A 25,015-nucleotide genomic window follows, 5' to 3' on the forward strand; every position below is an offset into this window, starting at 1 on the left:
CAATGCCCCAGTTGCTTCATGATGGTGGGTAGAGAATAAGGCTTGAAGCCTGTACTTTGGGTACAAGTGGCAAGAGCCTGAATTCCCCTACCCACCACCATTGTAAAACATTTGCAGATTTTGCCTCATATTTGTTCTGTTCTGTTCCTCATAAAATCTGTGGTTTCTTTATTTTTGTTACTTACCACAGCCAGTGGTGCAGTGGTAGCATTGTTGCCTGACAGCTACAGGGTATCTGTTTTGATTCTTGGCTGGGGTGCCTTCTGTGTGGAGTCTGCATGTCCTCACTGTGTTTGTGTGGGTTTACTCTGGTGTCCTCAATGGATATTTGTTCCTATTTTTTGGACTGTATTCCCCCCATTATTGGCTTCGTCCAGGTTTGTTGTGCCAAGGTTGAGAGCTATGGTGATAACTGAACTCACTGAATATGTTTGGGGGCTGTATTCCCCCATTATTGGCTTTGTTTAGGTGTTTTGTGCTGTTTTGTGCTAAGATGTTGACAGCTATGGTGAGAACAGAATTCACTAAATGGTAGCCATTTAAGTTTCAGTCTTCCTTTCTTTCATAAAGCAGATGATTTGGCATAGGGGTATATAGGTTCATAGGTTCATAGGTTCATAGGTTCATACTAGGCTATCTGCCCAAGGGCATTTATAAGCCTAGCCCATAGTTATGTGGCTTTCGCCACCCCTTTAGTTTGAATAAAAACTATGCCTATCATTTTGCTGTGCCTCTGTCAAGCAGTCACACTGAAGTAATCCCTGGGGTATATCTGCAATCTCCCATCCATTGGTCAAGATTCCTCTTGAACAAGGCCAGAGAGGTGCTCTGCCTCACATGTACCGGGATTTTGTTCCACAGCTTAGGGAGTCTCTGGGTGATGAATCTGTCCCTCCAGCACGTTCTATTTATAACCGTGTCAAGGTTTAAGTCTCCGCCCTTGTGGTTCTGAGGGATCTAGATTTTTTGAGGTGAAGCATATTCATCAAATCTGGGTTTGACATGGCCTTATATGTCAGGCACAGGTCACCTCTGAGCAAGCGATATGAGACTGAATAGAGCTGGAGTTCTTTCAGTCGGGCAGCATAAGACATATTTTTGAGACCCTTTATCCTTTTGGTGAGGAACTTTTGGGGCCTTTCAAGCTGCAGCAGGTGTCTGGTCAGATACATTCCGAACGGGGCATTGCACTCAATCATAGGTCTAATGAGTGATGAGTACAGGAGGACGATGACCTCCCTTGATCTAGATGTGAATCCCTTCATGATCAGGTGGGCGATATAGAAGGTTTTCCTAACTACTTTAGCAACATGAGTGTCAAACGAAAGGCTACTGTCAACCTGGGTCCCCAGATCCTTGATGACTTTTTCTGTGCTCAGTGGATTGCCACCTATATGGTAGCTAGGGGTAACCTTGTTTTTCCCGAAGGGTATGACTATGCATTTTTTGGCGTTTAACTTCAGGCCATGGCTCTGGCACCAGTTATCCGTTTCTGTGAGGCCCTTCTGGAGGATATCTGTGTCAGATGTGTTGACTATGGCGCCCAGTTTGCAGTCATCTGCAAACTTTGTCAGCCATAACCCTCCTGTGTTTGCTTGTACTTCAGAAAAGTAGATGCCGAACAAGAGTGGACCCAGGACTGAGCCCTGTGGGACACCACTTGTGACAGGCTTTGAGTCTGACATGACTCCAGCAACTCTGACCCTGTGGGTTCTGTCACTTAGCCAGTTTGCAACCCATCTTGTGATGTATGGGTTTACATTCAAGCTGATGAGTTTTTCGATGATACCTGAGTGGGGTATTGTGTCGAAGGCCTTTGCCAGGTCGAGGTAGGCTGTATGGGCTGCCTTTCCCTCATCAATGGCCTTGGTGACTGTCTTGAAAAGTCAACCAAGTTTAAGAGGCAGGATCTGCCTTTGACAAAGCCAAACTGGGTTGGATCCAAAGTCTGCAAGTTCCCTATGTCTTTATTTATGAGTTCCATTATGATCCTCTCCATGGCTTTGCAGATAAGGCTTGTCAAGCTAATGGGGTGGTAATTTCAGGGTCTGTGGAGGCACCGCCCTTATGAAGTGGGACCACAGTTGCCGTGCGCCACTCCTTGGGTACGTATCCTGAGGTGAGGCTAAGATTAAACAGCTGTCCTAACTGTGGGTTTAATTCCTCATTGAGTTCGTGAAGCACACAGCCGGGGACACCATCCGGTCCCATGGATGCTGTGTTTTTGCCTTAGTGAGGGCAGTTCTCACCTGGGCTGGAGATGTTTGGGGGGCTACAATCTTCTGGAATAGATATCTCTCCTTTTGGGGGGGAGAAGTTTGCACTGAACCTGTCAGCCAGTATGTTGGCAATGTGTGTAGGTTCAGTAATTTTCACATCATTTTGAACTAATTCTGAGCATATCTGGGAGTTTCCTCCTAGGTTTCTAACATAGCTAAAGAAGGCCTTATGATTCTCTTTAGAGTCCTTGGTGATTTTTCTCTCAAAATTTGCCTTGGATGATTTTATGAGAGCTCTTAGTTTTTTACTTATAATGATCAAAGGTGTCTTACCTTTCAAGGATTTTGCTCTATCTTGTGGTAGCTTCCTCCTTTTGTTGTAGAGCTTGTTTATGGCTGGGGTCCACCAGACTGGACGCTTGCCTTTGGTACAGAGAGTCTTAGTTTTGTTTGGGATTGCCTGATCCATGCAGTCCTGTAGGTGCTGGTAGAAGGCATTTGTAAGTGATTCAGCGGTTTGAGTAATGTTTACCACTGGCTCAGGGGCCTTAAAGGAGACCACACTAGTTTTTAGAAGTGTGAAATCGGCTTTTGAGAAGTTTTTCACTGTGGTCTTTTTGTTTCAGGTGGGGCGGGATGAGGACCTCCAGCGAGATTAGTTTATGAACTGATCTCACCAGTGAGGGTATACTTCGGTGTTGAACATTTTGATCCCATGTTCGTGTTGATGAGATCAAGTATGTTTTCTCCTCTTGTGGGGATGGTGACTAGTTGTTCCATGGCATTTGAGTTTATGAACTCCAGGAATCTTTGGGTTAGAGTGTTCGGGCTTGAGTAGTGTTCCCAGTCTATATTAGGGTAGTTGAAGTCACCTAGTATGATGGTGTTTGAGATACATTTATCCCTCCAATGTTTTCAGGAAGGCCATGTGAGGTTCCTGAGTTTGAGAGGGTGGCCTGTAACATGCTACAAATTGCAGAGCAGTCTTGCCTATGGTTAATTGCACCTGGATGGTCTCCGATGCATCGTGCGTTGCCACCAACCTTGAGGTGTGGGTGTCCTTTATGAATATGGACACCTCCTTTCTTGGTGTTGTCCGGATTTTGGGGCCGGAACGCATGATATGAGGTGAAACCTGTTAGTGCTGGGGTGCTCTCAGGAGCCTTGAACCAGGTTTCTGTCACAGCACAGACATCGATGTTCTCCATATTGAGAAGGGCCTCGAGTGCATCTTGAGATTGAGACTTCTGGCATTGAGCAGCATTACCCTTAGTTTTTTTCCTTTTTGGTGTTCTAGGGTGGTAGGTTTAGAATTTGAGCCTTGCCTAAAAAAGGCTGACTGTTTTGCACAGGGTCCTGGGTTCAATACTTGGCAGTGAAATGTATGGTGGTAACATTGCATTTTATTCTAACAACTTTCCAACATTATACAAGCAATGTTTAAAATGTGTCCCTGTTTTTTAGTCTTTTGCCCCCCCCCCCACAAATTTTGGATTTTTCTAGATTTCTTGTGCTGCAAAGTTCAGAGATGCAGCTGAGTGTCAAGTAAATTTTACAAGAAGCTGAGAGCTGCAGGGGAACAAAAGTTTAATGCTGCTTATGCCGAGTCTGCTTGTGTTGTTAATAGCATAATAGATAGTGTACTTGCTTTTGATGCAGAAGACTGTGAGTTCTACTCCCACAATAGGTCGATGCATTGCTGATACTGTACTGTATTGTAAACGGGGTGGATGCTGCAGTCCTTTTTGGTGAAGATACCTAGTAACTATGAACCTTTTATCAGTTTGCCATCCATTCCTTATTGCAATATTACTAGTTTATCATTTTTTTAATGCAACTTAGGAAATTTATTCCTCAAGAGCAACAGGCACTTTATTTGTAGATGAAACAATGAAATATAAAGTTGTTTGCTAGCAGCAACCTCTTAATTAGTTACAGGTTTCTTTAATGTGGAATTATTTAGATGACTTTTAATTCAGAGATTGTGCATATTTACTGATACTGGTGGACTGTAGAAGTTTGAGTAGACTTTTATGATAGAAATGTTCTGAATTGGGGAGTTTTGTCTTTATTGGTGCATGCATTTTGTTTCATTGTTTACTGGAAAAATGTTCAAAACAAATTTAAAATGCCCTCTAACAACTGTACTACATTGTACAAGGAATATAATTTAATACAATCAGGAAGGTGTATCAAAGACCACATGTATGTTTCATGTTTAAGGGGCCTATGATTTGAAAACAGCCCAAAGTTAATCTTTATCTGTCACTGGCAAAATGCATTTTCTTTGAATGTGGGTTTCAATGCTGTTTCAATGAATGTGAGTTTCAAGGGCAGAGAAGTTTTAATGCTGTCTGTTTTCATTGTGAGATTGCATTGCTTTATTTAGCAGATGTCTTAGTGTTTGTGCTGTAAAATGCAAAATAAAACTTTCAAATGAAATTCAAATCATCGTAGAAGTAAAGCAGTATGCACATTAATGTTTATGGTAAATGGGGTGAAATAGCCAAGTAATGGTTCACTGGAATGGCTGCAGGGGGGAGGCTCCATTCAACCATGATTTTGTGATGGGGAAGGGTGGCAAACTCAGACAGCCCCGGCTGAACTATACCTCTCAACTGTCCAGATTTTCACAGAATGAATAGATTTTTGCTTCTTATTTTTTGTTTGTTCCTCATAAAATGTGTGGTTTTCTGGCAAATAATTTATGAATTAAGTCAATAAATGATGACAGACACTGAGTTTCAGACTTCATAACCTTCAGAAAAATGCATGCTGAAGCAAGACCTGTTATTCTATCAAGTGTCTCAGTTTATACAACAATTTATAATACTGTTTATATGTTCCCCTAGTATATTTGGCCTTGTCCAGATTTCCTGCATTGACAGGTTGAGAAGTACATACAAATAAATTGCTTTATAGAATTAGGCATATCCAAACCTCTCAACTGTCCCTGATATTGGCTCAAAATGTTGCACTTCCCCTAATAATCCCATCGCAAAATGGCAATTTTGGAAGAAAACACGGAGGGCTTACAATTAAGAAATAACTGTAATAATCAGAGTTATAGATTACCTTTATTTCAGAAATGCACATAGATTCTTTTATTTTGTCAGCTATTCAAGTTAGCAGTACTAGTATTTAAAAAGTGTCCCTTCTGTGACAGGTTCCCAGCTGTATTGTGTGGCTATTTTATATTTTTGCATCACATTTTTGGTCCATTTTTCATAAAATTGTGTTTTTTTGTTTTGCAAATTAGTAACAAATCATTAAAGACTGAAGTTAGAAAACAATGACAGACATATGAGTTTCAGCTTTCATACCTTTCAGAAAATTCATACTAATGCAAGGCCTACTATTCTATTATCTTAGAGCAATATTTAAAAATTGTCCTTATTTTTGGGCCTTTGTCCCACTTCTATGTATGGCTCTGTCCATATTTCTTGTTCTGAGGTTGAGAGGTATGACAAATGTATCAGGGTCATCACAGTCAGCCAGAGACATTTCAAATTGTGACATACTTGTTGCACCCCACTCCCCCATGTAGTGATTCTGGATGTGTCCAAACAAGGCAAGGAGCAGTTATGCAGTGTAAATGTGCAGAGTATGCCCCCATCCAAGGTAGACACAAGTGCTACTCTTATTCTGTTCTTGATTTTGCAGAATGTTCTGGTTTCTGTCATATTTTTATACTGTTGGTTTATGCTTATTATTACTCAGAAAGTGCCTGTTGCTCTTTGTTTAGTAGCAATGCTTTAATGACCCTCAGGTAAGCTTGTCTGAGGTTGTAAGATGCAAGTAAGCTTTAATAAGCGTACTGTTAAAGAATTGCCAACACTGAAAGCCTCTCTGTTGTTGCCATGCAAAGAATACTTACATAACTAGATAATGTATAAGCCTTGGGTATTGAAATGCATATGACAGTATTTGTAATAAAGGACATGATTACATTATTTTAAGAAGCTCATTACATTTGTTGGAGACATGCAGTCATCTTTGCAGGCTTTACCTGTAAACCAAACAGAATGCCAGTCTATCATGTGTGGTCCATTACCTGTACAGTAATCCTTTAAGCAATGTATCTTGAGCTTGTTTCTTGTTTGCTTTTCATTTTTTTACTTTGATCAGGTTTTCCCCATGAAACAAGTAGATAGTTGTCAGGCAGCAGGTCTTTTTTGGATAAGAAACATTTTTACAAGTGGGGGTATCACAGAGATTGCTACATTCAGCATGTTACTTGGTACTTTAATAAAGCTGAATACAAATTATAATTAGAACTGCAGTGCAAGGAGAAGTGGTTTGAGCTGACTGCTGCTTGTTTTTCTTATACTTGATTTTGACAGGCATTCCAGTAATGTATTTAAAAAGTAATTTATTTTTTCATGCCTCACAACCTTTTTGTTTCCATCTAGATATTAAGTAAGCTGTCATGCAGCCAATGCATTGAATATTTTTTTTCTTCTACACTTAATTTTGTCTTGATTGGACTCTCATAATGATGGTTTGGCACCCAGGGCAGCGTATTTAATTAAAATTACATATTTTGTGGTTTTTGAGCATAGCTCCTCCCCTTTCTAGCTGACCACACCCCTTCCCATTGATCCCACCCATTCACCTGTCTTCTGCAGCTCCCCTTTGATTTGAAGTCACCAGCCACCACTGTTTAATATCAAGGCAAATTAAGCTGATGAAGTCTAACACTTCAGTGAACAGTTAAAGCTTTAGAGTGACATTATTCACCACATTGTGTGATAATTTATGTTAAGTCACATAATTATGCTTTTCTCTTATTAAACACGCATATCATATGAATGATATAAAACAATACTGGTACAGCTTTGGTAAGTCTTGGTCCAACTCATAAATATCATAAATATCAAAAAAAAAAATGGACCAAGAAACATGCAGAAGAAGCTTTATTCACATCACAGCCCCACAATACCAAAAGCACTGTCATGCACATGGTACTTTTTATAGTAGAATTAAACTGCCTACAATTACATGGGGCATTTATTTAATGTGTCATATCACCTACTTTATAAAAAATGAAAGCACATTCAGTGTTTCATTATTTTTGGTTTCAACATGCTAGTTTTAAAATATAAAAAATATTCCGTCCTTGTAGATTAGTAATATTAACCTAATCATCCCCTTGTCAGGTTAAACAAATCTCCCCTATTTCTTTCTTTAACCACGTGCAAAACAGAACATTGAAACCTGTGATTGGAGGATATACACCTCCTCTAACTTAAACCTGAAGACATTTTGAAGATAAAACGTCCATAATTCAAGCAGAAGGTAATATTTTATCCTACCAGGCGGTTTGCCTTTTCTTTAAAGGATCTTAAGACTAGCGTCACTGTACCATAGCTGACCTACCATACTCTAAAACTCCAAGAGAGATATTCAAGACAGATTCATATTCTCAGTAATTTAGAGATGCCAAGTTCTTGCAGACCATCAGTGCTGACATGCATGTTGGCCATCTTGTTTGACTGCAAGATCTGCAACGTTTTTCAGTCTGTTTTATATGACCTGCATTGGTATGTTTCTCTCACATTTCTACAGACTTTATAAATCAATGAGTATGTAGTCCAATACCTCATGCCACCATTATTAGTGTTTTTCTTTTGGTTTAAATTCACCTCTCCTTAACCATTCCTACATCAAATGTTAGCTTACCAGTGTTTGTTCTAGGAGTTCTTCATACTTGACACTATATCTGTGAGCTTTCCAATTTTCTTTCCTTTTCTTCAGTTTATTTTCTTTACATTTTCTTTTGATTTTTGATGAGCACTTACTTTTTGATTTTCATCTACTTCTGGTTTGATTTCCATTCGCACTCCTTTACAAAATGATTCCTCCGAAGGTGTCACCTTAGACTTCTATCTTCTCCATTCTCTTGAAATTTTACTATGCTTGGATCTGATGAGATCAGCTAATAAGTATGCAGCCCTATGATAGCAGAATTGCACATCTGTTCAATTTTTGAGTTGGTCCATACCTCCTTCAGAGTGAGGGAAGTATAATCTTGGTAGAAAACTGTTTTTATATATCATTTGATAAGCATGAATCTTTTTTCTTGCTTTGCAGTCCAGCTGATTCCATGCTATTTAGGACCAGTTTCTCACATGAAAACTGTAAGTTAGAATAGGAAGGGCAAGATTATTTTTAGCTTGGACTTCGTTCATAGATGTCAAGGCAGTTTTCATATCAGCTTTAGTTTTCTGAAATATTGTGTAATAAACTTTATTCTCATTTGTTCATTTTTTTGTTTTGTTGATCTTTCATATATTCCCAAATATTAATACTGTCCCTCCTATTCAAGCTCCTTTATATCACATTCCTCACCCAGCGTAATATTTTCTTGATGTTGCAGCTTTCCTTTTATAAATGACACTTTTATACATTTATCAATATAATCTATGAAAGTTTTAACTATTTGCACTTGTATTTTCAGATTCTTATCATCCACAAAAAGAGACAAAGGTTTCTTTGAACAAAGTCAGTTTCTAGAAGTTAAGCTGTAACCAGCCTAGACTATTAAGTAAATAACATAAAAGGTTAAAGCCAAAACAAACAGGAGTGCTGGCAAAGAGTCACCTTGAAATATCCCCCTTCGAATTTTTATATTTGAGATAATAATTTGTTGTTTCTTATAGTTCATCTGCAAAGAGTTTGCCACTATTTCATAGTATAGTCACTGCAATGCACTTGATCAGTGTAGGGTGCCATCTTATACATCTGCAGCATTCCATAATACATGATCATAGGATACTATTGAATGTTTGTTTTGTAATCTATCCATGCCATACTTAGATTCTTCTCCTTTTTATAGGTCCCTATTTTGAATTTAACAATAAATGATCCCTTTTTCCATATGACTTGCTTTCATTAAATTTTTGTTCTAATGTCATTACTAATTTTTTGTCTAGTTGCTATAAACTTTGCCTGCATCAATTCCAGTATATAATTTATATATTTTCAGAAGGCAGGTTATTGGTCTATAATTCTTAGAATGCCTTGCAGATTAACTGTTAAGGAGGAATATTTTTTTTTCCTTTTGTTAATCAGGTTGGAATTTGTTTGTGATATGTATATAAATTTTACTCTGAGCTAAATCTCTGTGCAAATATATTATTACTTGCAGCCAGAAGTTAGGTACTGCATCTGTACACGGGATTTAAATTTAGGAACTTTTCTTAAATTTGTCTCAATTTCTTTGGCTATTACTTCCTCCAGTTTCTTATCCTCTATATTCGTGGGTCACATACTTCTTTTAACTCTTTTATTCATTTGGCATCTTTCATATGTTCAAAGGGGTCTTTATAAATGCCTCTACAAAATGTACCTATTTCTGGGACCTGAGCACACAATCTTTTTTTTTTACTTTTTGACTTACATTTCCCAATGATGTATAAAATACAGTCTATATATCAGTTTAGTCTTGTGAGGTTTGTGAAAACAGAGTCCACTATGTGAAGGTACTCACCACCAAAGCTTGATGAATTCAGTTCCAGCAATACCATCCTCTTTCTCTTGTTGATTACATCTCTTCATTCAGATCCATTATTCCTACATTGTATATAACTGGATATCATTTTAAATTACTGAATATAATAATTTGTGGGTTTAAGGTGGAAGGCATGGCCGAAGGCAGGAAGAGAGGAGAAAGGCTAGGACTGTGGTAGTGAGGGTGGGAACTTTGAATGTTGGCAGTATGACTGGTATAGGGAGAGAGCTAGTTGATATGATGGACAGAAGGAAGGTGGATATATTGTGTGTGCAAGAGACCAGATGGAAGGGGAGTAAGACTAGGTGTATCGGAGGTGGGTTCAAATTGTTTTATCATGGTGTGGATGGGAGGAGAAATGGCGCAGGAGTTATTCTGAAGGAACAGTATGCAAAGAGTGTTTTGGAGGTGAAAAGAGTGTCGGATAGAGTGATGTTTATGAATATGGAAATTGATGGTGTAATGATGAAAGTTGTTAGTGCATATGCTCCACAAGTTGGGTGTGTAATGGATGAGAAAGAAAAATTTTGGAGTGAATTGGATGAAGTGGTGATGACTGTACCTAAGGGTGAGAGAGTGGTGATTGGAGCAGATTTCAATGGGCATGTTGGTGAAGGGAACAGAGGGGATGAGGAAGTGATGGGTAGGTATGGTGTTAAACAAAGGAATGCAGAAGGTCAGATGGTAGTGGATTTTGCTAAAAGGATGGACATGGCTGTGGTGAATATGTACTTTAACAAGAGGGAGGAGCATAGGGTGACATACAAGAGTGGAGGAAGATGCACACAGGTGGATTATATCTTATGTAGGAGGGCCAGTTTGAAGGAGATTGGAGACTGTAAAGTGGTGACTGAAGAAAGTGTAATTAGGCAGCATAGGATGGTGGTTTTAGGATGACATTGGTGATCAAGAAGAGGAGGAGGAGTGTGATGGCAGCACCAAGGATCAAATGGTGGAAATTGAAAAAGGGTAATTGTGTGATGGAGTTCAGGGATGAGTTAAGACAGGCACTGGGTGGCAGTGAAGAGTTACCAAACAGCTGGGTAACTACAGCAGAGCTAGTAAAGGAGACGGCTAGAAAGGTGCTTGGTATCACATCGGGACAGAGGAAGGATGACAAGGAGACATGGTGGTGGAATGAGGAAGTACAGAAGAGTATACAGGCAAAGAGGTTGGCAAAGAAGAAGTGGGATTGTCAGAGAGATGAAGAAAGTAGACAGGAATATAAGGAGATGAGGTGCATGGCAAAGAGAGAGGTGGCAAAGGCTAAGGATAAGGCATATGAAGAGTTATATGAAAGGTTGGACACTAAGGAGGGAGAAAAGGACCTGTACCGATTGGCTAGACAGAAGGACAGAGCTAGGAAAGATGTGCAGCAGGTAAAGGTGACAAAGGATAATGAGGGAAACATACTCACAAGTGAGGAGAGTGTGTTGAGGAGATGGAAAGAGTACTTTGAGGGGTTGATGAATGAAGAGAATGAGACGGAGAGAAGGTTGGATGATGTAGGGATAGTGAATCATGAAATACAATGGATTAGCAAGGAGGAAGTAAGGATAGCTATGAAGAGAATGAAGAATGGAAAGGCTGTTGGCCCAGATGACATACCTGTGGAAGCATGGAGGTGTTTAGGTGAAATGGCAGTGGCGTTTTTAACCAGATTGTTTAAAGAAATCTTAGAAAGTGAGAGGATGCCTCAGGAATGGAGAAAAAGTGTTTTGGTACCGATTTTTAAGAATAAGGGTGATGTGCAGAACTGTAGTAACTACAGAGGGATTAAATTGATCAGTCACAGCATAAAGTTATGGGAAATAGTAGTGGAAGCTAGGTTAAGAAGGGACGTGATGATTAGTGAACAGCAGTATGGTTTCATGCCGGGAAAAAGCACTGCAGATGCGATGTTTGCTCTGAGAGTGTTGATGGAGAAGTACAGAGAATGTCAGAAGGAGTTGCATTGTGTTTTTGTAGACTTAGAGAAAGCATATGACAGGGTGCCTAGAGAGGATTATGAGGAAGTCAGGAGTGTCAGAGAAGTATGTAAGAGTGGTACAGGATATGTATGAGGGTAGTGTGACAGCGGTGAGGTCTGCGGTGGGAGTGACAGATGCGTTTAAGGTGGAGGTGGGGTTACATCAAGGATCAGCTCTGAGCCCTTTCTTATTTGCAATGGTGATGGACAGGTTGCCAGACAAGATCAGACAGGAGTCCCTATGGACTATGATGTTTGCAGATGACATTGTGATCTGTAGTGAGAGTAGGGAACAGGTGGAGGACACCCTGGAGAGATGGAGATATGCTCTAGAGAGAAGAGGAATGAAGGTCAGCAGGACTAAGACAGAATATATGTGTGTGAATGAGAGGGAGGATAGAGGAATGGTGAGGATGCAAGGAGTAGAGGTGGCGAAGGTGGATGAGTTTAAATACTTGGGGTCAATAGTTCAGAGTAACGGTGAGTATGGAAGAGAGGTGAAGAAGAGAGTACTGGCAGGATGGAGTGGGTGGAGAAGAGTGTCAGGAGTGAGTGTCAGGAGTGATTTGTGACAGATGAATACCTGTAAGAGTGAAAGAGAAGGTCTACAAGAGGGTAGTGAGACCAGCTATGTTATATGGGTTGGAGACAGTGGCATTGACAAAAAGGCAGGAGTTTGAGCTGGATGTGGCAGAGTTAAAGATGTTAAGATTTGCACTGGGTGTGACAAGGGTGGACAGGATGAGGAATAAGTATATTAGAGGGTCAGCCCAGGTTGGAAGGTTTGGAGACAAAGCCAGAGAGGCAAGATTACGTTGGTTTGGACATGTGCTGAGGAGGGATGCTAAGTATATTGGGAAAAAGATGCTAAGGATGAAGCTACCAGGTAACAGGAAAAGAGGAAGGCCTAAGATAAGGTTTATGGATGTGGTGAGAGAGGACATGCAGGTGGTTGGTGTGACAGAGCAAGATGCAGAGGACAGGAAGAAATGGAAACAGGTGATCCTCTGTGGCGACCCCTAACGGGAACAGCCGAAAGAAGATGATGAATAATTTGTGGGTTTAGTCTCAACATTATTATGAAACATCCTGAGTTGGACATCTGTTGACCACCCACTTGTTTTTCAGCTAATATTCACTACTGAATGATAACAAACGATAGCTCTGCCCCATTCTTGAGCTAGTAAATATTTTGTATAGATCTTTCATCTCCAGTTTTGGTATGCCGTGTTCACTGGTGTGCTGTCCCTTATGTTTTTACCTACTATCCCAAAAATTTCCATTGTGTTTACCTTGATGCCCCCACCCAAAGTTTTTACATAAATTTGTAAGACTTCCTGCAATAAAACGATTTGTGTGTTGTTTGTTTAATATATGACCCAGCTCAGTTGGTACACCTTTATTTCTAATGATTTGTTTTCTGATGAAATTGACTTTCTTTGTTCAGTTTAATCTTTCTTTCTTTCTTGCATACTTGAACGGTTCTGCTGTACTCATTGGATTCTGTCACATTCTAATCTTGTTTGTTAATGATGTTTTCAGACCACTAGGAGTCACCACAAAGATACACTAAATTAATATAATACTACAGTTAATTATAGCATAGTTAGCTGAAAATAAAAGCTTGCAGATGTTAAGCATAATTTTTTGTAATTAGTCTTCTGTATTTTAATATGAAAACACTGACAGAAAATGATTATTAATAATTAAGATGTCTACTTAGCGTGGTCATAATGAAGCCATTAAACCAAATATGCTAATCTTTGATAGCATAATAATTAATCCAAAAGACAAAGGAAAAATACTGCTGAAACATTTTCATTAAATAAGGCAGCAGTACTATATCCAAGATACTTAATCATAATATTCATATTTCATTTAGCTCCTTCATTATCTGAAGAATGTTCGGTTTAAAAATCCTGGCGGAGAAGAGATATATTTTGATCAGAGTGGTGACCCACCAGCAAGGTATGATATTCTTAACTGGCAAATTTCTTCAGATGGAACCAACAACTATGTCAAAGTGGGACATTTTGATAATACCGCAGCTGAAGCATTAAAAATGGTCATTAATGACACAACAATTCAGTGGAGCTCAGCATTTTCTCAGGTTTGTACTAATGATTGCTAAATTAAATATAAATACTTGCATCATTTTTTTGCTGTTATTAAGTCCTTGTGTTTAAAATATATTTGGTGTACATATATATATATATATATATATATATATATATATATATATATATATATATATATATATATATATATATATAAGTGTGTGTGTGTTTGTATGTATGTGTATATATCTATATATCTATATATATATATATATATATATATATATATATATATATATATATATATATATATATATATATATATTGGGTCTGGTAGGGCAGATCAAAGTCACCTAATATCCAATGGCAAAATGTCAATAAGTATACACTAAGAAACAGCTTCAGAAAATGCAAAATTAAAAACAGAAAAGCAACAAAATAAACACATTAGATTAAATTTACACAATTTAATAGAATATATTAAAACTGATAAAATAATAAAATAAAATATTTAAATTTAATTAAACAAATTAAATGACTTACTGGTTGGTTATGATGTGGGAACTTATGTGGACAGTTACCAAACGTTTGACCAACATGCATCTATTGTTGTAAGAAAGATCTTCTATATTGCACAGCTTATAAACAATGAAATTATGTCTAGATCTAGAGATGTTTTGTTCCCCTTTACTCAACCCTCATTAGGCCAGTCATTGAATATAATGGCTTCTTTGATATGTATCTGTCTAGACACATGCAACTACTGGAATGCCCATAAGAGATACCTTACCAAAAGACAGAACTTGCCAACACAACAGTTTTCCCAATCAGTCATTATGATCCATTGCCAAAAAACTCATGTCTGTCCACAAACCTATCAAATCAGCTAGACATTGTCTATACTTGCACCATGTTGTTAAGACTTAAAACTCCTTATCTGTATTCATCAGGTCAATACCCCCCCCCCCCCCACACCATCCATCAAACAATTCTAAAAGACGTCCTAGCAAAAATATGGCTCTGTTCTTGCTTAACATCAGGATAAACTATATCCCTAAATGTGAACAAGTACATATTCATGCCTTACACCACCTTACTTTCCCTTCTTCACTCACTTCTTTACTTCTGTCAATTTCTCTCACCTGGCTTTCTCTCAAAATATACCATAAGCCTGCTTTTCTCTCACTTTGTATTACAATTCCTATTTGTATTATACTAACTTACCTTTAATTTCTATATAAACTGGTTAAAATCTCTCTAAATATTAAATCATTGTCATAACCTGTATCTATGCTTAACACATTTTTCATATTATGTCTAATTTGGTATAATTACTTACACTGTAGATATTTTAGTATTATTTTTTGAAGATTATAAAATTATTGCTCTTAAAATGTTTTGTAATACTTTGAGTGTTTTGCCTTAAGGGCTTGACAGGTAAGACACTGGTGCACAAAATATTATGTGTGTTGTGTTCTGCAGTGGATGTATTATGTGTAGGCTTATCTTTGTGTTTGGGAGGTCTCTTGTGTTTATGTATGTTTCTGGTGAGGTCCTCCACATATGTAGGTATGTGTGATGTGGGTATGGGTGAAGTGGGAGGTGAGGTGTGCATAGTGACAACCTGCTCATTGTCATATATACTGACTGATGTGCAACACAGCATGTATTCCAGGGTGTTAATATAGATGCATCTCTAACATGCTGAGTTTGTGTTCTTGTGGTCCAGTGACATGACGGCATGAATAATGTGGCAAATCCTAGCCCCTGATAAGCAACTGACCATGCCTTGCTCCTTTCTCATCTTGGTCTGAGGGACATCAGTGTGTCTCACAATGGAATCTGTGATGACTAGAATGTTGGATTGTGTGATGGCTTGCATTATGGGCTTATAAGTTGAGTCTCCATAAGATGTAGTTCTATGTGTTGATATGTGTGTTGTTTTTACAGAGTGCATTTGGTACTGATGAGTGTATTTGTTATTTGCACTTTGTCTATGAGGTCTTTGTGATTTATGAAGGTTATATTTCAGTGCATCAGCATATGTCTGCTTTTAATTGTGTGTGATGGGTGTGACGTGTGTACTACTGACTACCTTATAATGACATTAGGAGTAGTGTCATGTGAAAGCTTTGCCTCCAGTGACATTATGTAAGTACATCTCTCCCATACCATATCAGTTTGAGAATGAACTGGTTGTCTGTAAACATGAGGTGATTTCTACTTTGTCTCAGGATGCCCATATCCATCAAGGTGGTAACGGTCACAGTGGGAAAGTTCATATCCATGGAAACAGATATCGACTGAACAGTTCTACTGAGAATATCAATCAATGTCATGAGTATCTGTTTTACAACTATGGGATAGTGCTTACCACTGTAGGCTAGTTGTCCTATGTGCAACTTTGTACGGGAGTAAATTCCATCATGCTTTCCAAGGTGAAATGTCACTCCAGGTGTCAGAGTCTGTACAGAGCAATGCCAAACACTAGAGGTGAAACTGATACATACACCCTGAAAAGTTAAGAACAGTATTTAAGCAGTTATTCTGAAGTTAGAAATAAATCAAGCAGTGCTTACTGAAAATAAATAATTAACATTGTGAAGAATGCTGAAAAGAAGAGAGTCACATGAATGACTACTGCCTGTCTCATGACAGCTGCACTCTGCTGGGATAATTCTTTTTCTTTCGGCTGTTCCCATTAGGGGTCACCACAATGGATCATCTGTTTCCATTTCTTCCTGTCCTCTGCATCTTGCTCTGCCACACCAACCACCTGCATGTCCTCTCTCACCACATCCATAAACCTTATCTTAGGCCTTCCCCTTTTCCTCTTACCTGGCAGCTTCATCCTTAACATCCTTTTCACAATATATCCAGCATCCCTCCTCAGCACATGTCCAACCAATGCAATCTCGCCTCTCTGGCTTTGTCTCCAAACCATCCAACCTGGGCTGACCCTCTAATATACTTATTCCTAATCCTGTCTGCCCTCGTCACACCCAGTGCAAATCTTAACATCTTTAACCCTGCCACATCCAGCTCTGACTCCTGCCTTTTTGTCAATGCCACTGTCTCCAACCCATATAACATAGCTGGTCTCACTACCCTCTTGTAGACCTTCTCTTTCACTCTTACTGGTACTCGTCTATCACAAATCACTCCTGACACTCTTCTCTACCCATTCCACCCTGCCTGTACTCTCTTTCTCTTCCACACTTGCCATTACTCTGAACGGTTGATCCCAGGTATTTAAACTCATCCACCTTCACCAACTCTACTCCCTGCATCCTCACCATTCCTCTATTCTCCCTCTCATTCACACACATATATTCTGTCTTAGTCCTGCTGACGACCTTCATTCCTCTCCTCTCTAGAGCATATCTCCATCTCTCTAGGGTCTCCTCAACCCATTCCTACTCTCACTACATATCACAATGTCAACTGCAAACATCATTGTCCATGGGGACTCCTGTTTGATCTTGTCTGTCAGCCTGTCCATCACCACTGAAAATAAGAAAGGGCTCAGAGCTGATCCTTGATGTAATCCCACCTGCACCTTAAATACATCTGTCACTCCCACTGCAGATCTCACCGCTGTCACACTACCCTTGTACATATCCTGTACCACTCTTACATACTTCTCTGCCACTCTTGACTTCCTCATACAATACCACAACTCCTCTCTAGGCACCCTGTCATATGCTTTCTCTAAGTCCACAAAGACACAATGCAACTCCTTCTGGCCTTCTCTGCACTTCTCCATCAACACTCTCAGAGCAAACATCGCATCTGTTGTGCTCTTTCCTGGCATGAAGCCATACTGCTGATCACTAATCATCACCTCCCTTCTTAACCTGGCTTCTACTACTCTTTCCCATAATTTCATGCTGTGACTGATCAATTTTATCCCCACTCTGCTGGGATACAATGCTCATTTGCTTTTCCTCTCACCAGAATGAAAACATTATCATCAATCCCAAGATAAGAAGAAAGCCACAGCCTGTTTGTTGATCCACACACTAGTACCAGATAATGCAGGGCCCTGTAGGCTTGTTGTAGGCTTTTTCACATAGATGTACTTAAAGAGAAAGCAGACCAATCGGTTCTGTTTTGCATGTATTATGCCTTCGGGTTCTGAGATTTCTAGAATTTTATTAGGGTACTGACTTGATGGTGATTAGGAACATGTATCCCTCCATATCCTTACTATAGTGATATGCCAACAGGTATTGATGCATTACTCACATGCATGCATGCTGTAGTAGATTGTTGAGTGCCCAATGTTTCCTTGTCAAGTGCCCAATGTTTCCTAACACCACCAGGAAAGTTGAAATACTGTCCAGGTATTCCCTAAACTGATAGATCAGCTGATAGTGTAAGTGTAACAGATTGCACACATATAGCAAAGTTCTCCCCATCTGGTAGCAGTGGGTCTTAGTAGGTCTGCCACTAGTGACTGCACAAACAGTGACCAATGTGTGATAATACTTCTAGCCTTGTTAGACATATTGGTGAGTTATTTGTGTGTGAGCTTACACTGCCAATGAATGCTCAATGAAAGAATTCATAAGTGGCCACCCATACTCAGAGACCTCTGTATTAAGCATGTACAGTACTATGACTGAATAACTGGGTGCAGTAATATCAGAGTCCTGAAAGAAAATAGCCATTTCCTCCTAATCACAGTCACGTCTTCTGTGGTGGGCTCTCTGCCTCCTGGGGACTGTGAGAGGCTGAGGCACAGTGAGGCATCTACTGTGAAAATAATGCCTGTCAGGACTGTGAGAGGCTGGAGCCTGTCAGAAACATTCCTTCACTGACTGCTATTTATAATACATTTTCCAGCCTCAGACTAATTCCTGCGTTATTGCTGTAGCCTAAATAATGATGCAACAGACATAACAATGTTTGGCACACTCTCTAAACTTTGCACATGATTATTGGGCCAGTACAGGGGCGTCACAAGGAAGGTAAGACCAAAAGGAAAACTGGCTAAGCTTAAAATGTCCTCCAAGTTGACCCTATGTTGTGGTAGTAAATAGTTTTAAAAAATTGTCCTTTTTAGATCACTAAGTGCCTCTCTCATGCTCTGCCCCCCCCCCCAGCCTTCAACAGCTTCTGGTGCCTCTGACCTTTCTGCACTATCTGTAGAGAGACATGACTGAACTCTTAGACTATATGTCTCAGGCAGGTATGTCTCTAGCCTTAATCAGCATTTTACTTTCATCTAGGATGATGCCTCAGTACAAACAGAAAATGATTGACCTCCATAATTACCTTAGTTCCTGGTGTCATTCTAAGGGGATACAGTATCTGTCAGTCTGGGGTGACATAATTGACAGACCTCGAAGCTTTGCCAGAGATGGTCTTCATCTGTTGCCCCTGAGATTTTGGCTGCTGGCCAAGGCTCTTGCCACCACCAAAGTGCTCTTTTTAAGCTGTGTTTCAAGATCAAAATTACCAGTGTAAAAACCCATATAAAAACAACTTCAGGATTATGCTGCTAAATGCTAGGAGTCTCATCATGAAACTTCACTGGAAGCTGTCCTCACCTTGGAAGACACAAACATTTGTGCAGTCACAGAGACCTGGTTCAAGGCTGTGGAAACACCCCAAGCCATACTGGGTTACAACTCCTTCCACATGTTCAAACCCCCAAACTGAAGACATGAAAATTAAAGGAGGCAGTGTATCAATATTCATAAAAGATAAATACACATCCAGACTGGTTAAACAGTATGATTCCCTGAAGACACTTCAGGCACAATTAATTGTTTGTTGGTCACCCATTCAAGTCATTTCCAGCTACAGGACCACCTCCATGAATCAGGACACCCACTCTGCCTGTTTGTATCTACTTGATTCTATCAAGATACAACTGAAAATCATGGTTTTGGGTGACTTTAACTACCTATTTATTGACTGGGTAAATTACTCGTGCTCAAACCCACTTCCCCAAAGGTTCTTTGACTTCATTAATTGCAATGCCCTGGACCATCTGGTTAACATCCCCACAAAGGGGAGCCAACATCCTGGATCTGGTACTTACTAATATGGGGGACCACTGTAGCACCCCCACTGTGAGGTCCTCCCAGGTGAGATCTAACCACAAATGGGTCTCATTTGAAGTAACTCTCACACCTGTGCCCCCCAGCAGCAACTAAACTAAAAAAAAACTTTTCTAAAGAAGATTATTACCTCTTACAGGATGGTATAAATAGCTTCACTGCACCTCCTCCCTCAGATGCAACTGGTAACTATGTCGAGCTCTACACTAATGCTTTATACAAACACCTATATAACTGCATTAACTCTGCTGCACCTGAAAGGATCAAAACAAGCTCCTCAAGGAAGAAAACAACCTGCCTGGTGGACAACTTCCATTAACAGGCTTCACCATAAGAGGAAAAAATTGCCGTCTAAGAGTAAGAAGGAAGGAGCCCTGCTAAACTAAAAAAATTCCCTCCCCAGCTTAAACAAGCAAATAAGACATTTTGTGATGTCCTCCAAACCAAATTATGAGTCCAAATTAGCTTCCTCAACAAAAGACATCTACAAGGAATTCTATAGTTATAGCCATAACCTAAAAGGAAAGGCCAATATTTCTGCCAAACTGGTAGTTAATGATACCACATATAGTGAGCCTGGACATAGCAAACCTGTTAGCCAACAGGTTCTGTGAAAACTTTACTCCCCTGTCTCCGCCACATGTGCCCCATGACATTCCTACAACCTGAGCCCTACCTTGTATCTCTAAAGAGCAGCTCATAAATGCCCTCTCTAAGGCCAAAAACACAGCATTTATGGGACCTGGTAACATCCCAGGCTCCATCCTACATGGGTTCCATCATGAATTAGCAAAACCACGGGGTACACTTTTCAATCATAGTCTAAGCACCAGCATTATACCAGCTGAATGGAAAACAGCCACTGTTATTCTCTTGCACAAAGGTGGTGCATCTACTGACCCCAGGGACAATAGACATATTGGCCTGGCTAGCCTTATCTGCAAGACCATGGACCGAATCATCACTGACCTTATCAACAAAGATATAGGTAATCTCCAGACACTTGCCCTACTCAGCTTGGATTTGTCAAAGGGAGATCATGCCTGTTAAACCTGGTGAACTTATTCAAGACAGTCACAAAGGTCCTGGATGAGAGGAAATCTGTGCATACAGCCTATCTGGACTTAGCCAAAGCATTTGACACTATCCCCAACTCAGACATCATTGAGAAACTCACTCAACTGGGCATCAACCATTATATCATTAGATGGGTTACTAACTGGCTCACTGATAGAACTCATTTAGTCAAAATAGGGAAATTCACCTCCAACAGTAGACCTGTAACCAGTTGCATTCTACAGGGTTCAGTCCTGGGACCTGTACTGTTTGGAAACTCTTTCTCTGAAGTACAAGCAAAAACTAAAGGTCTGTGGCTGACAAGGTCTGCTGATGACTGCAAACTGGGCATGGTCATAGACTCTCCAAACACAAACAAATGATTGGTGTCAAAGTCATGGCCTTAAACTTGATGCAAAAAAATATATTATCATCCCTTTCTGTAAAAGTGATGTTCCTGCTACATTACCTTTGACCACCATGTCTCCACAGTGGTAAGACGGACATTCCATCTTACTCATGTCATAGGTAATGGCATTGTCTCCAAAAAATTGAAGTTATAACCTCCCTGTACTCTTCCCTCATCTGGCCAATAATTGAGCACAACACCCCTTTTGGTATGAACCTTTCCAAGCACCTGAAGCAATTGCAGACACCACAAAGGTGTCTCAGAAGGAAACTTCAAGGTCTTTAGCATCTGTCCTATGTGGATCATCTAAACTCACTGTCACTTTATTCTGTTTCATACAGACTACTCAGAGGTGATCTCTGCCTTGCATACAAGGCAGTCTCTGACCCTGCTTTATTGGAAATGCTGCATATCCATAATGGTATACAGGTTACTCACTCTACAGACCTTAACCTGATATTTTACATTAATAAAACCTGCTGGAGGGACAGATTTGTCTCCCAGCGGTTACCACACCTTTGGAACAGACTTCCACATCATGTCAAACAGAGCACCTCATTGGCCCTCTTCAAACACAGTCTGGACAATTGGATGGGTTACCATAAATTAATCTCGGGAATCACTCCCCTGATGTCATCCACATCCAGTGGGACTATAAGCACCATGTAGGAGCCTATATGAAGTGGATATACAAACATGGTTGCTCCCTTTAGCGATTCAACAAATCCAGGCCATTTGCCCCTCATTTGCATAATATTCATGCTGAAAGCTTGGAAATTACATTGTTCATAGTCGTGTAAGCTGGGTAACAGCATAAACGCACCATTGTACAGACCCAACGCAAGGTCTTACAGTACATTTGCCTGATGTACATGTGTTATTTTACAATTTTTTTTTTATTTTTATGTTAAGCATGTTTGCACAAAGAGGCTCATAGCACAAACATGCATAAATTATTAAAAAATATATTAATTTCACATAATCCCTACCATTTTCAGACATCCACAATGTATGCTTTGCATATTTATGTATGTGATCTTACTTTTCAGGGGAGTTATGTCATTATTTGTGGACTTTTACATTCCCTTCTTTCAGTGTAGACTCCTGTACATGGAAAATTTCCACATACACTACAGACACGGACACAGACTCTACACATGCATTATGTCTTGTTGGATCACTCCACCTGGCTAATTTGCATGAAATTCAGATACTTAAACCAAAATTTGCATTGCATAGAAACTTCCCTGTTTGCTCATGCTTGCACACCATTACACAGGGTTTACTGAATGTAAAACAGTTCAAGCCCGTGTACGCATCACAATATTTTCTTACTTCTACAATGATGATAGATGCAAATGTTCAAAAATATAAATAACTGATTTGGCTGTGTTTTGTCACCCAACCATACTGCATTGATTTGTTGTACACATATTTATTGGTCTGTTATTCTGCTTTGCAGTTCATATAAAGTAGTGTGACTTATATGAGAATGCCTGAAAAATTAATCTTTTTTACCTAAGATTTACCAGTGAATTTGCTTTTGGTTCTTTAGTGATATGAAACTTAGCCTTCTACATTTACAGTATGATCTGTGCATAGTTCTCAGTGTTTGCCGTATTTTGATTTTTTACAACTTAAATGTATGTGCATTACATGTCTAACTGTTAGCATTGACAACCTGGCCACAATAAATCTTTAGGTAGATGCCTCTTTCTTTGTCAATAATTATAAAATAATGTCTAACAGGTTGCATAAAGAAGGCAACATAAAAAAGCTATTCTCTTCATTAACAGTTCTGCAAATTTGACAAGACAATCCAAAGTTGAGAAATAGGATTTTTTATTTTCTCTTTAGTCTGCAATGAATCTTAAAAGCTAAGGGAAAGCAATGAAAGTTATCAGCCTTGTTGATAACCTGCTGAGCTGCATGAATATTTTATTGCAAAATAGGGACACTAGGAAGCATCACCTTATTTCCATCTGAAGAGATATGCTTAAGTTGCTGCTCTGTTGTGAGAAAAATCAGATTACCAGTAATGCTGAAAACAAAACCTTCCAGTTTATAGTCCAGACATCTAAGTGTTTTACTTTAATTAAAGCTCCCTTGTTTATTTTTTTCTGCGCTCCACAATCCTGCAAGAAGAACTCGTGCATTAATTTATAAACTGTTAACATATTCCTAGACTGTAATATATGGGCACAATTCATGCATTCCAGTGTTCATGTGTTCAGACTGTGAAAAGACTGGCAAAAGTGGTTGAATATGAAAATGCTTCAAATTGCCAGTACAGTGTGGATTGGAAAGTTGCCCTTTCCTACTGTAATGCAATGCAATCTTGCAGATGGTATATTTAACATCCAGGGTATCTAGGTGGTGAAGGAAGGTTTTCTACCCTGTAAAAGAATTGTTTTGAAGTTGCTCATCTTCATTTTATAGAAGTGTTGATTGTCTAAGAGTTTTTTAAAGTATTTTTAAATTAGATCTTGTATTTTATGAGCAGCTGTCATACACCTATTATACAATGCCTACCCTAAAAACGTGCACGCTGATTGGCCAACCCAACCAGCGTGCCCGTTGTAAATCCCTCAATATACTAACGGAAAAAGGTCCGGTCGCCCGGACTTTTCCGTTAAAACTATCTCGCTATGTTAAAGAGTTTAACATAGCGAGAATTAAAAAGCGGAGATCTCCGTTGCTTTTAGCTGTCTCGCTATGTTAAACTCCTTCATAGCTGCGACATTATAAGCAACGGAGATCTTGCGATCTCCGTTGCTTTTAAACTGTCTCGCTATGTTAAATGAGTTTAACATAGCGAGACAAATAAGCAACGGAGATCTCCGTTGCTTATTTTAAAGTTCCGCCATGTTAAACCCATTTAACATAGCGAAAGCAACGGAGAACTTGCGTTCTCCGTTGCTTGCCCACAACTCTGATGTACTGCGTAGGCATCGCGGTACATCAGAACTATGGCCGCGAACACCAGACAGGTGCGGAAGGGCAGCAAAGAGCATTATACAATGCCATTATTTAAGAAAAGTAATTATTTCTTTTCTTAAATAATGGCATTATAATAACCACTTCTGGGTGTGGGTAATGCTGGATTTACCCACGGTTGTCTTTGTTTGCCCTCGGGACCAAACCACGCCAACCGTGGGTAAATCCAGCATTACCCACACCCAGGCGTGGGTTATTGCTATATTAATCCACATATATGTATGTATGCGCATAGTTATTTTGACTGAATCACATTTCATTGAAATGCAACAAACTGAAAAAAATTGATTGCAAACATATGTTAATAGTATTTTGCAGGAGGCAGCCCCCCACACAACTGTCAAGTGGGGGCTTTGCATCCACATGCCCCTTACTTAAATATTCTAACTTCACCATTGAACAGCTGAGAAAAGTGAAAAAAAATATACACATTGAATCACTGTATTTTTACTTTATAATTGTCAGTGAATCATGATTCAGTCTTATTCAAAAGAGTTTTCAGTCATATTTGTTCAATCAATTGTGAATCAGATAAATAATATGATTTAATCAAAACACCTGCTGTAATCTGTCTATCTGTCTATATGGAAAGATTTACCTGAGCATATGTGCAATAATAAGACACTCAGAAAAAAGATCAAATATTGAATTTTGTTGCCATTTTTGTTATGATTTCAAGTAATTATTTATTCTCATCTTTTCCAAATACAAAAAAAGTCTATAT

General features: G+C 39.3%; 1 protein-coding gene across 1 annotated transcript in view; it reads left to right on the top strand.

Annotated features, from left to right (window-relative positions):
* LOC122791521 (extracellular calcium-sensing receptor-like) overlaps window positions 1-25,015 on the top strand; it is a 186,653-nt gene that overhangs the window by 49,264 nt on the left and 112,374 nt on the right. Inside the window, exon 3 of the mRNA XM_044059262.1 lies at window positions 13,584-13,811. Coding sequence (XP_043915197.1) covers window positions 13,584-13,811 — 228 coding nt within the window. The remainder of the gene's footprint in view (window positions 1-13,583; window positions 13,812-25,015) is intronic.

The sequence above is a fragment of the Protopterus annectens genome, chromosome 17.part0, assembly GCF_019279795.1.
Source record: "Protopterus annectens isolate FY-2018-M chromosome 17.part0, PAN1.0, whole genome shotgun sequence".
Taxonomy (NCBI): Eukaryota; Metazoa; Chordata; order Ceratodontiformes; family Protopteridae; genus Protopterus; species Protopterus annectens.